Below are 13,542 nucleotides of genomic sequence, written 5' to 3' on the forward strand. Positions count from 1 at the left end.
GTTCCTCACTCAGCATTGGATCCGGTTCCGGATCCCGACCCTATACTGGCACCCCCCTATACTCTCACCAGTCCAGTGTTACTGTGTCACCCTGCAGTCCCCTGTGGGGGGAGGCTCTGGGCCCCCCGGGGTGGAGACATCAGACATGGGTTGTTCTGCTGCCTGTAACCAATCAGCAAGGCGGTCTGAAACCCATTCTCTTTCTCTACCCCTCCCTCCTTCCTTCCCCCCTCACTCTCCCCCCTTCTCTCTCTCTCTTCCCCCCCCTCCCCGTCACAGAGGTCCTTCTGCAGCGCCATGGTGGACGAGCTGCGCGTGTCCCTCAAGTGCCAGCGCAGGCTCAAACACAAGCCTCAGACGCCCGTCATGGTCAAAACCGAGGAGGTCATCAACATGCACACCTTCAACGACCGCAGACTGCCAGGGAAAGAGACCATGGCCTAAAAAGACGGGGGGGAAATGCTGGGACTCACAATCACGCACTCTCTCTCCTCTGTGGTCAGGAGACCGTGTTGAGACACCGGTAATAAGAAGGGAGAAGGGGGCTGGGGGGTGGGGCTGGTTGTGACACATGGGTTATACGGGAGGGAGGGAGGGAGGGAGGGGAGCATTGATGGACTGTCATCGCTGATTCTTAAACATTAGCTACCGGAAAAGAGGTCGAACAATGTTTCCTGTGGAAATAACTTGAACCTGGGTGCAATTTTTAAGTGAGATACCTCATTATCCTTTACCACCTTGGGGGAACGAGCGAACCAAGTGGTGCCAGAATTTTTGTCAAATAGAGACAGACCCAGGACTCGGAGATCGGGGGTGGGACCAGGGAAAGGGATTTAAGGGGCGATAGAGAGAGAACACACTATGGGGCAGGCGGAAGTCAGAGGTCTCCTTCTGAGTGAGTATTTAACCCATTACGACCCGAGGATGAGCTTAAACATGCCTACTAATCCTAATGCCTCGTTTATACACATCCTATGTGGGAAAGTAGCAGATCTGCAAGCTCGCAGCACGTCTCATTCGAGATGCGCTGTGAGTTTGCAGATCTGCTACTTTCGGGGTGACGTATAAATGAGGCTTTTAGAGATTCCGCAATGAACGACGCCGCGTTACCGCATTGAAAGGTATAACAACACATACTATATGTATCCCGGTCCGAATGGGTTAAGTAAGATTTGGAAGCATCGTCTCTCAACTGCTACTCAACCAATCTTTCCACTGCACAGACCACAGAGACTGCTTGAGTACCACGGCGAGGCTGCGACCCACTCACAGATTAGGAATGAACACACAGAGACAGTAGTGAGGAAGCAGGCAGGAGAAGGATACGTCTGCGTTGTTTATTTCAGCTGCCGTGTGAATAGAAAGACCAGATGGGCTCGACCATCCAGTTCCAAAGGAAACCCAGTGCCCTATAAGAAAGAAAAACATTAAAACGAAACAAAACTAAAACACAGCAGCGAGATCCACGGTTCCCAAAATGTACAGAGAGGCATTGCTTAAATCACATACAATATTGATCAGCGTCCGGAATTGATATACTGTATATCATCCATCAGGCAATAAGTGTTTTCATTTATTTGTGTTTCAGAGTACTAACACTTTTAATCTTTGATGTGGGATGTGTGGGTGGGGCGGTTGGGGGGGATATCAAGGGAGACAGTATTTTTCAGTCAGATTATATAGAGACATACACTATTGACAAGCAGGAGAGATTACAGGGGTAGGGGCAATAATAGTAAAATGACTTTTTGCACATCAGCAAGCTGTCAAGTTGTCACGTAAAGGGGTTTTTATGACGATATACACCCTTAATGTTACATGGAGGAATCCTGTAGATGCGTTTAAGGAATCTGGGCGTGGCTCACCGGCGACAAAATTCACAGCTATCACACAACTCACAAATGGACTCTATTTATTCCAATATTTATTGTTTTATTTATGAATTCCTTTATTTATATTTTTCAAGGACTGGATTTTCACAACAGCAGTGGATGCGCCTCACTTTACGTTCAGAGGGGGTAGCCCTTTTACTTTATTTTGTTTTCGTCAAAAATTTATTTCGTTTTGCTCAATGTCGAGTCTCAGATATTCTGTTTTGTACTCCTGTGTGGCTCTTTATTTAGTATCAAAACTCCTCACATTTACTTGTGCAAATGCAATTTCTATGAAAAGGTGTTTTTGTACGAAGAGAATCAAAATTTTTGTAATACTTTTTATCAACACAGATAACGCAGACACGCACGCACGCACGCACGCACTCACACACACACACACACACACACACACACACGCACACACACACACACACACACACACACACACACACACACACACACACACACAAATACACTCCACTGTGGGTGACATTCATGGCAGAGGGATTTCAGGCCAGGTTGTGTGTTTGCGGTAGTTCAGGAGGTTCTCCCAAAAAGACCCAACACATCCCCATGGGCTGATGTCAGGCCAGACCCAACACATCCCCATGGGCTGATGTCAGGCCAGGCCAGCATGCAGGTTGCTGTTGTAGTGGTTCATGGAGACTATCCCAGAGGCGTCATTTAACCCATTCTGACCTGAGATCAGATTCATACGAGGTTTCCGCCGGACACACACTGGTCTGATGAACCCATTCTGACCTGAGATCAGATTCTAAAAATGTCAGTCGCTCTTCGATTTTTCAAAAATAGCAGACCTACAAGCTCGTATCGCGCCACTCGGTGGCGCGATATGAGCTTGTAGATCTGCTATTTTTAAATAGCTAAAGCATAACATGATGCTGACACTGGTCAGAATGGGATAATAATAATAAAAATAATAATAATAACAGTGGCAAAAAAGTTACCATGCTCAATTTCAAGAATAGCAGAAATCTACCGATCTACAAGCTCGTATAGATCTGCATTCTTTGGAAACAACTTTTTTGCGAAAATAAGGAGGCCAGTTTTAAAGTGGTTCATGAATGTATTGTTTGCAGAAAGAAAACAAGTTGACCTAAAATCAGATAAATTTGCCCAAAAAGGCTATTCAGCGGTATTATGAATAAAAGGTTAATAAAAGGTTTACCCGTTAAAACTGGGGAAGCACCTGTATCATTTTTTTTTTTTCTTTTGCATTATGGCTATTATAAAAATAGCAGATGTACAAGCTCACAGCGCGTCACTTGGTGCCGTGCTGCGCGCTTGTACAGCTGCTATTTTTGTACATTTAAAAAATAAAATCGTGTAAGTGTTTGAAAACGTTGGATCATTTTCAATTATGAAACTATTTGAGAACTGCTGATGTAGAAGGCATTTTGTAAAATCGACCTCAGGTCTTAATCCATTCTGACCGGGCACCCATTTTGGTGTCAGCATCATGTTATGCTTTAGCTATTGAAAAATAGCAGATCTACAAGCTCATATCGCGCCACCGAGTGGCGCGATACGAGCTTGTAGGTCTGCTATTTTTGAAAAATCGAAGAGCGACTGACATTTCTAGAATCTGATCAGGTCAGAATGGGTTAATCAGACCAGTGTGTGTCCAGTGGAAACCTCGTATGAATCTGATCTCAGGTCAGAATGGGAAAATGTGAAAGCCCATGGCGGCCTGGGGGGACCCCTGGATCCCCCGAGATGACACCTCTGTGAGGTGACTCTGCCAGGCCTCTCCAATGGGCTGCTGGCGATGGTGCAGGTTGTGGTGCTTCAGACCAGTGGTGGAAATCACATACTTGAGAATTGTACTTAAGAACATTTTTTTTAGGTATTTGTACTTTAGAGTATTTCCCATTACCGATACTTTTACTTCTATTCTCCACTACACCTCAGAGGGAAATATTGTACTTTTACTCTACTACGTTTATTTGAAAACTTTAGTTACTAATTACTTTATTGATTTTCATTATTATGACAAAACATGCATTAAACACTTCAGCCCTATATTTCGGCCAATGGAAAATAGCCGATATGCTCACAATGCGTTGCAATTAATGTGACACATTGTGAGCCTGTAGATCTGCTATTTTTATACATATGAAAACTTTAAATGAGACATTCTGCAAAACGAGTACTTTTACTTTTGGTACTTTATGAGTATACTTTGATGCCAATAGTTTTGTACTTTTACTGTAGTAAAAGTTTGAATTCCGGACTTTTACTTATGTATTTCTATTGCAGTATTTGTACACTGTAAAAAATGTGAGCACTTTTTCCACCACTGGCTCAGACAGATACACAGCCCATCCATCCCCATGGTGCGTGGGCACCTTCCTCCATGGGCCACTATAGCTGGACCACACTCACAGTCACACCAACCCCACCCACAGGGGGACTTAATTATTCTCACCCCCCCCCACCCACCCCACCCCCAGGTAGAGAAGGTGGCACATTGTGGTATAGTGACATTATGTGTTTTGGAAAAGAAGAAGATGATGATGATGATGATGGTGGTGGTGGTGATGATGATGATGATGATGATGATGAAGAAGAAGCAGAAAAAAATACAAATAAACTATTTTTATCATGTAAAGGAATCATATTTAAAGAAAGCTATTTTTACTCCCGGAGAAAGAGAAGTAACGATACCATTGATTAGAGGAAATATTTAAATTATTATAGCGTGCACACAAAGGATGGGACGAGGTCTGCCAATGATGCTCATCATTCTACACCCCTGATTACTGATAGACTGCTAGAATCCAGTGCTGAGAAAATTGTGTGTAAATGGTTTTAAAAAAAGGACAAAAAAATACAGTAAAAAAAAAAAGAAGATGTAATTAAAAACAAAAAAACAAAGAATACTTAACTAATTTTGAACATGTTGTGAAAACAAAAATGGAGTGCACACAGTTTACCCTTTGAAGTTGATGCACAAGTTTAAAGAAAATAAAAAAACGAGTATTCACAACTTTCACCTCTTTCGTCTCTTCATTCCCAATGAGTTCACTCCAACAGCTTGGATCAAACACTGGAGAACAAAGAGTGGAATTAGCAGAGCACTTGAAAGAGCCTACTATAGAACGCTGTTAGAACAAGAGAATAATATATACACTATATTGATATTTTAACAAAACAAATATTGTTGGCAAAGCAAGACAAAGGGTACCTTCAAAAGCAAACTTTTGAAGGTATTTTTTACAAAGTTAAACAAGAAGCAAGCATTACATGTGTGCGCATGCGTGTGTGCATGTCGTGTGTCTGTGAGTGTGTGTGTGTGTGTGTGTGTGGCACGTGTTTTTGTGCTTCTTTTGAAAGTGTAAAAAAAACTCATTTCCACCCAATATATAATTCCTAAGTGCATGCTTAGGCAAAAACAGGAACAAGGTGCACATTAATCTTTGATGTAAGCCTGTGCATGTGCATACATTATAAATGTGGCCTGGATGGACCTAGATGTGTGCCAGACTGTCACTTTAAAACTCTCTGATTATGTTGGAAGGTTGACACTCATAGTGAACAGTGCAAGCAAACCAGAACATCCATCCATCTTCTTGGAGATGGATAGATTAATCTAATGCAAGCACTTGCATTAGATTAATCTATCCATCTCCAAGAAGATGGAAGCGAAACGGGACATACAGCACAATATATGTACTCTGATGTGAATCTTTTAGAGTGATGAAATGTCTTTGCATGCAGACTGCTTATGCTGTGCAGGTCTAACATTATACACCCCTCCAAACACATGTAATGTGTATGCTGCTATAGAAGAAATTATACCAGAGGTCTTCAAAAGAATGCCAGGCCAAGGACACCTTAACTGAGAAAGAGATGAAACATCGACCCTGTAGGCCTACTATAAAAATTGTGTTGCAGATTCAACTTTTTCATAGATTTCATGAACTTGTTTGGCAGCATTGTCATCAGTGTTGTGTATATCATGTTTTAGTTCTGTTTGTTGAGAATTATCTTTTCTATGAATATGTTGTAATTTCAGACATTTAACCACTTAAACTGAGTAAACCTGACCGTTGGCTCTGTACTTAGCCTGCTGTTTTTGGAAACCTTTTTGCCGAAAACAAGCTCACAACGTCCCGCAGTGCTATAGGTATTGTAACCTTGTAGATCTGCTATTATTGGTTCCCCTCAGAATATAGGGACAATAGCGTTCATGTGGTTGTGTGCTGCATTGGTCAATGTGCGTGCGTGCGTGCGTGTGCGAGCAGCCTGATCTCACAGAACTAGGTAAATATGTACGGAATTGCAATCCCGTACATACACGACTAGAAAACCCCTAAATCCGTACATATGACACTAGTACTGTTTTGACTGCGACAGAGGCGTGGCTTTCACTCGTATGGAAGTGCTATTTCACAGTGTGGTTCAGCCTCGGTGAGTTCGAGTTTGACATTATTTACTATTGGGTTATAACTATACTGAGTCGGCTCAGTAGAAAATTGTAAATATGTATACGTGTGGCAGGGGGCGGGATCAAGGTGTCTGTGAGTGGGGTGACAGGGCTGGCTTAGCCAGCTCACAGGCGCACCTGCAGCATATTGTGTCAATTAAATGAAGGACAGCTGCTGTGTATATAAGGAACCCAATGTGTTCTCGGTTGCAGTGAGAGGCTGGGTCCAGACCATAGACTGTAAAAAATATGGACAAAGCGTTCCCCGGGTCTAACATGGACGTAAAATGAAGCCTGTTATTCCTGCACTGTAAGTCGCCATCTTTCTAGATCCGTTTGGGCCAGCTGGCCATTGGCTGGCTCCGTTTGGGCCCAGCTGGCCATGGGCTGCCCAGACAACGAGGCGGGACTTCCCCCCTTCTTCTCTGTTGGTTTTTATTTTGACTCGAGTGGGTGGGGACTCCCGATCATAGACTGTAACGGTAGCCACGCCCCTCAGAACATACGCGACTTTATGGTCATTTATTTTATAAATGGGACCATAGTTTTCCAAAAAGAATATTATGACATTAGAAATGAGACTTTAAACTAGTGACTGGAAGCAGAAAGTATTCATGACCATGTTTATTAAGGTAATACAGTCTAGGTGAAGTTGGGCCCAAATACATGGACTTCTATGGGACTATGGGTTTTTTTGGGTCCAGTGACAGCGCCACAACAGGCCATTATATGAACTTTCAGGAGTTTCAGGCTTCACAAAATATCTGTCTGACTGCCCCCCTGGTCCAGACAGAGCCACAACAAAACTCCACATTCCTGCCTGTTATAGTTGTATGTTTAATGTCACACAGTGACTGTTTAGTTCATGTATAGGATACATTTTAGTTTTGGCTCCTGATGACTGTGATAGTTTGTTTGTTGACCAATTCCCTGGCTTAAGAGAAATAAACAGCCTACTGGAGAACAACTGCCTGTGTTGTGTCCTTCCGTGCCCTGGGTTGTGACCCGCTTGGTCACATGCGGAATTTCAATTCCGTATTTAAGTATTCCTGTGAGATCAGGTTGGTGTAGCCTCATACAGCAGGGTCAATGACTCCAATCAGCAGTGGTGAATGGGTCATGCATACTGTACATACAGACCTACACCCTGGCTCACTTAATGTCAATGGGTGATGCTCACATACAGACATATAGATATACACACAAAGTCACTTGATGGAGGCAGTTGGCACTGCTCAAAAAAGACCCCCCTGCTGTAACTCTGAGGACCCCCTAGGGTCCCGGATCCTCCGTTGAAGACCCCTGCATGACACTGTGCATTGGGTTAGCCCACTGGCTGAACTGTACACATTGCAAATTAAATTTAAAAAATCACCTCAGTCAGCAGGGACATGAACGATTAGTTAAACAAGGACACATGCAGCCTAACCAATCCCTGACCTCCGTGCGACGGCTAGCCAATGACTCAGCAGAACAGCCAACCAATCAGATTAAAGCACCATCCTCACCCTGACCCCAGAGGTGGTGCGGATAAGAGCAGAGAGGCCACTAAGAGTTGCAGGCAAGGATTACTTTAAAGGCATTTTGTACTTAACCGCCTGACCTGCTGGTTTTGGTGAGGGTTTGCCCTTGACCTTATGGGAGTGGCAGACTGGCAGTTACTGTCCTTCAATGCATATTTATGACATGGACAGGGGCGTGCAGAGAATGTTAGAGAGGCAGGGGATGAAATTCCCTAAAAGGGCACTTTTGGCAAAATAAATGCAAAAAAGGGATCTACAAGTTCACAAGACAAGAGAGCTTATATATCAGCTATTTGTGTGCGGAGTATGACCCCGCAAAATGCTGCGTTCAAGTTCAGTTCAGGAAAAGGCAATTCTCCTGAATGCTGCCCTCCTGCACAGCAAAGGAAGGGGGGCATTTGCATTAATTTCACCATAATATTAGTTTATGCTGCATATAGGCCTACATTGGACATAAAAAAATACAAAAACACAAAAACATGTATTAGTAATTAAGCTACTAATTTAGACTATAGTAATTAAAGCGTGTCATGTTTGCATGTTTCGGAATTGTAACAGCTGAAATCAATATTATATCAGTATTCATGAACCAGCAGGCTGCATTAAGTGAAGGTGGGTGCCGCGGGCCGCCATGTTGCCCATGTATGGCTTATAGGTTTTATTTATTTTTTATTTACCCAGAGTAGTAGCTGAGCACAAGTGCTCATTTTCAGCAACATAGACACACACAGACAGAAACACACATCTTGCTCAAGGGCACAACAGAGGTGTTGGGTGAGTGATGACCAATCACTTTCCGACCCAGATCTTTCCTGCCCGTCCAGGGAATCGAACCGGCAACCTTTCGGCAACAAGGGCGCTCCTCTAACCCTTATAGGCCACCGCTGCAAGCATGTACACCTGCTATTTTTGAACGAAAGCACACACACAAAGAAAGCACACACATACACAAGTACACACACACACACACACACACACACACACACACACACACACACACACACACACACACACACACACACACACACACACACACACACACACACACACACACACACACACACACACACACACACACACACACACACACACAGTACAGGAAAGTCCTTGCATCTGGGCTCTCTGCACCCTCAGGGCTAATGCTTGTATTGTGTGGAATGGATCATTAGAGTCCAGCCTCTGGTATACGTGTGTTGTGTTCCTAGACGTTTCACACACACGTGTGTCTTCTTCACGCCTCTCTGCAGGGTGAGGGGGCAGGGGGAGAGGGAGATAACAAACGCACACGGCCGGATCCCATTAATTGGCTAATTATCATGGCCGGTGGGGAGTGGCAGTGATCGGGAGAGACGGGGGGAGGGTGGGGGGGTGGGGGGGGGGCTCGTCCCTGGGTGGTGCAGCAGCGCCCGTCTCTCAGGAGTCAGACCCTGTTTATCAATCAACAGTTTTAATGAAGCCAGGAAAAAAGACATGTGGGGGAACGGTTGCTGAGGGGGGACATGTACGTCCTTGAGACGCGGGCCGTGTAGCAGGCTGACATTGGCCCAAGTTCACTTTATGATATGGGATGAGATTGAGAATTTGATCACTTAGCATTGCTCCTCAGCCCTCATACGCAAGGTCATAGGAGATAAAAAAAAATAGAAATAATAATACAATTCCATTGTTTTTATGTAAAGTACTACTGTTGCTTGCTGTCACTCGGTGGGGAGAGGGGGTAAAGGTTACAGCGTTCCATACTGATGAGAGAGAGTGGGGGGGGCTGCATGATTCTTCAGCTCTAAGAGGGATTTGCGGTCGGGTCTAAATCGTCTGCTGTCTGTGAAATGGCAAGCCCTTTTCCTGAGTGTCTGCGGTGTTGTGTTAAATCAGAGAACGGATTCCGGAGAACATGCCAAGGCAGCCCGCCGTGTAACACAAAAACAATAATATCACCCTGGATGGAAGGAGCTCGGTGACAGAAACATGAAATACGCTCTCTCATACACACTCACACCCAAAGCTTTAAATCCTCTAACCCCCACAACACGCACGCACACACACACGCACACACTGATCTGAAAAACATTGTGATTGGGATATGAATGTGAAATTAAACAACAAGGTGTTGTTTATTACGTAATTACCTATTACGTAGGTGTACTACTGTATACATATACTGTATATATTGTACTGTATATACTGTATACTATAAGGTATACCTGTACTACGTATATACCACAGGCGTGGCTGTCAGGATTGTGTCAGACTGTGTGTGCCGCCAGAGATTATCGGCCCAGTAAACAGCAGGCCTGAATGGTTCAGGAGGATAGCGGTGAAAAAGGAAAGTCACAGGCGTTTATCCGCCTCTGATCCCCACCACGGGAGCTTTACAGACATAATCCCAAATTACACCCAGACCTCAGCGGCCGTGACCAGATTACACAGAGTGAGACCCACCCAAGCCTAATGGAGTGTGACCAGATTACAGCGTGTGAGATCCACCTGTGGCGAGGATATACCGAGTCCCCCGGGGAATATGCTCCATTCACAGGAGAGGTGGCACGCTTGCCTCGTGATGAATGGAGGCTATATAGGACCGCATGCAGGACATCTCCTCCTTGGTCCAGAAGATGAACATGCTTAGGAAAACACACATGGCATCATTTCAGAGAAATAAAAAAACCTTAAGCCTAAAAATAGTTGATCTACAATACACTTTGGAGCTTGTATATCTGGAAAAACAATTGAGGGGATTAGCAAGAGGTCAAAGGTGAAGAAAATGTGCATAAAAGAACAGAATGTGACATAAAAAGACAACGCTATAGGGGGTGGCACTTGCCATCACCTGGGACCTCAAACGATGCCACTGAGAGGCGTCATGTTGTCTCATGATGAATGGATGCTGTTGAGGACCACAGGATGTCTTCTTGGTCCAGGAAGATGAGGCACAAGCAGAGGAACAGCACATTGCTGCTCTCTCCTCCGTGTCCGAATGCACAAGGCAGCAGGTGCACACACAAATGAGCATATAACAAGATACATAATATAGACTATACACATTATTCATATCAGTTCATGCTTTAGACCACAGAGACGGTGGTAGTGGGATGTGGGTGGCAGGTGCTGTAACATCGCAATATTAAACACCGGCAGCAGCACTGCATTGTTTATCTGCCGTGAAAGCCAGTGGCACAGCTACCAGCAAGCCTATACTCAAACTGAGGAATTCTGTGTAAATCAACTAATCTGTTACTGCAGCAACACGTTTATTCTGCCCCTAGGTTGTGGGTTTAATAATCAGCCAGTGTCTTCCAAAATGCTTCATCCTAGTCTCATGAACTCAGAAAAATATAATACATTTTGTTCTACCGGAATCAAGAGCATGATCTTGATCATCATGATTGAGCATTCAATTCTGGTGTGTGAAAGGGACATTCTCCAGCCATCAAATACTATTTGATATCTATGTGACCTATTCATATTTACTTTAACTTATAGTATTTTATACAGTATATGCACTTAGAATCATTTTACATTATGTATGATTTAAACAGAATCTTCCCCTTGATGTTGTGTAATTTAGATAGCATATGTTCTTAGTCCTAGATGACTATTTCTAAGCATTTGATCTTGTGAGTTCTTGCTTTTCGCCTACAGTGTCTGATGGCCCTTTTCTGTGCACCTTGTATTGGCTGTTAATAGGGTTATAATCACAATGAAAAGGCCTGATGTGAAACGTTCTGAAAAGGTGACAGGTAGCTCATTTGTATAGGCATACAATCTTTTTCCCTGCCATGTAATTATATACAGTATTAGTACAGTAGTGTTAATTGGACATGAATAGCACCACGGTGTATTGACGTCAATGAATCCTGTCTCGGTGGACGAAGAGGCCGGAAGCCATGACCTCGCTACTCCGAGCGAGTAGAAGAAATCCTTCTGCAACCGCCCACATCTTCCAACCAAGAGTAAATGCACAAGGAAAGTGTATTCCAGCAGCTGAGAATTATGACAGTTTGCAGTTACATAAATAACAATGTCACGCTCACCTGCATGTGCACTATAATTGTCCCTCATCACCAGCATTTGGCCTGTGAGGATGTTATATATCTGTCTTCATTATACAAGAAAATCGACTGTTAACACAGAATGCAGAGCATATTCAAAAGTAATGGAACGAGAATAACATGGTATTATTATTAAAAGAAAATAACATGGCCATTATAATGGGAGCATAGGGGGGTTTTGAAGGGCTTTGTCAGTTGTCTTATATACGTAGGTTATGGTCCACGTAGTTTTTTTTTGTGTGATGTCTGGGTTCCGTGTCCTCCCTGTCTGTTTCTCCCTCATTCTCCCACCTCATCAGCTGTCAGTCAACCTATTATACCTGCGGTCCCTTCCTCATTGCGCCTAAATTCCCTTCCCTTCCATCCGTCAGCCTTGCTCCTCTGACCCAACCTTCAGCCAATCATACATAACTGCTGTCCTATAAAAAGCCATGGTTCTGCTCACTCTATATCTCTATATGTTTGACCTGTTGGTTTGCCGTGCGTGTGTGCGTGCATGCGTGCATATGCCCTGACAGGTAAGACTCTCGAGTCGATCTATATACATAGTCATCATGTAGGTTGAATTCTTGTTAGACACACAGGGTGATTTTAATCTGGCATGGGGGTCCTTGACATGAGAAAATGTGGGAACCACTGGTGTAAAAGAACATTAGGAAGCAAGCCCAAATAAGCAACTACACTTTAAAAACAAGCCCAGACGCTTATTATAAACAGACATGGCAACAGGCATGACTCACTCACATTTCTAGATGAATTAACCATAATTTTATATCCTTCCATTTTAATATTTTATAACAAATAGCAGATTTACAAGCTTACAACACAACATTGATGTGACAGGGAGCTTGTAGATCTACTATTTTCAATAACAGGTCAAACTTATAGTTGCTTCTTTTGGGCTTGTTTTCATAGACCTGGCCGCTTAAGTTGCATGTTTTGCAGCACTAGCGTCAAACAATATTGAAAAGAAGCAGCAGAAAAGTTCAATGAAGCTGCCCTCCCTGGAGAAGGGCCAACAGAGACAACAACGACACAATTCGACGTACTGTTTGACTTAAGTTCAGTTTGTGATTGTGAACGAGTTATTTTTGGCGAGGCTATTTCGAAATATGAATATATGCTCATATTATGAGAGCTATTTCTTGGGTTAACTTATCGGGCTTCACGGGAAACAGCTGCACTTTGAAGTCGTACTGGAGGCTACACGGAAGGAAGAAGACAACAAAGGTAAGAAATGCAATTTTTGCTTTTCTACACTGGCTTGCTTTAGTCATGGGACGGTCATGTCAATAACGTGGTGAATTTAAACACACATGTTGCCAATGCTAATTAATACAGAGAGATAAATGGGCTCTGTTTTGACGTGGGCTACGTGACGTCTCACGGTTGTTTTAGTCAGAGCCAGATGGCTCTGGTTTTAGTTCAGTGGTTTTCCACCAGTGGTCCATGGACCACCAGTGGTCCCTGAGGGAGTTCAAGGTGGTCCCCAGCTAAATGATGGAGAGTTGGTAACCAAATGGACCTTTATAGATTTATAGATTTTTAACTCTAGTCTAGAGAGTGTAAAATAAATGTACACTCTCCAGAGTTAATTATTGTTAAACAGCTGCATTACTTAATTTACAATAAGTCTATACAATTAG

General features: G+C 43.5%; 1 protein-coding gene across 1 annotated transcript in view; it reads left to right on the forward strand.

Moving 5' to 3' along the window:
- Window positions 1-475, forward strand: part of LOC310855490 (glutamate receptor ionotropic, kainate 2) — a 174,016-nt gene extending 173,541 nt beyond the window's left edge. The window contains exon 16 of the mRNA XM_083760510.1: window positions 280-475. Coding sequence (XP_083616636.1) covers window positions 280-444 — 165 coding nt within the window. The 3' untranslated portion in view covers window positions 445-475. The remainder of the gene's footprint in view (window positions 1-279) is intronic.
- The last annotated feature ends 13,067 nt before the right edge of the window (window positions 476-13,542 follow it).

This window comes from Protomyctophum parallelum (assembly GCF_964188405.1).
Source record: "Protomyctophum parallelum genome assembly, chromosome: 3".
In the NCBI taxonomy this organism is placed as follows: domain Eukaryota; kingdom Metazoa; phylum Chordata; class Actinopteri; order Myctophiformes; family Myctophidae; genus Protomyctophum; species Protomyctophum parallelum.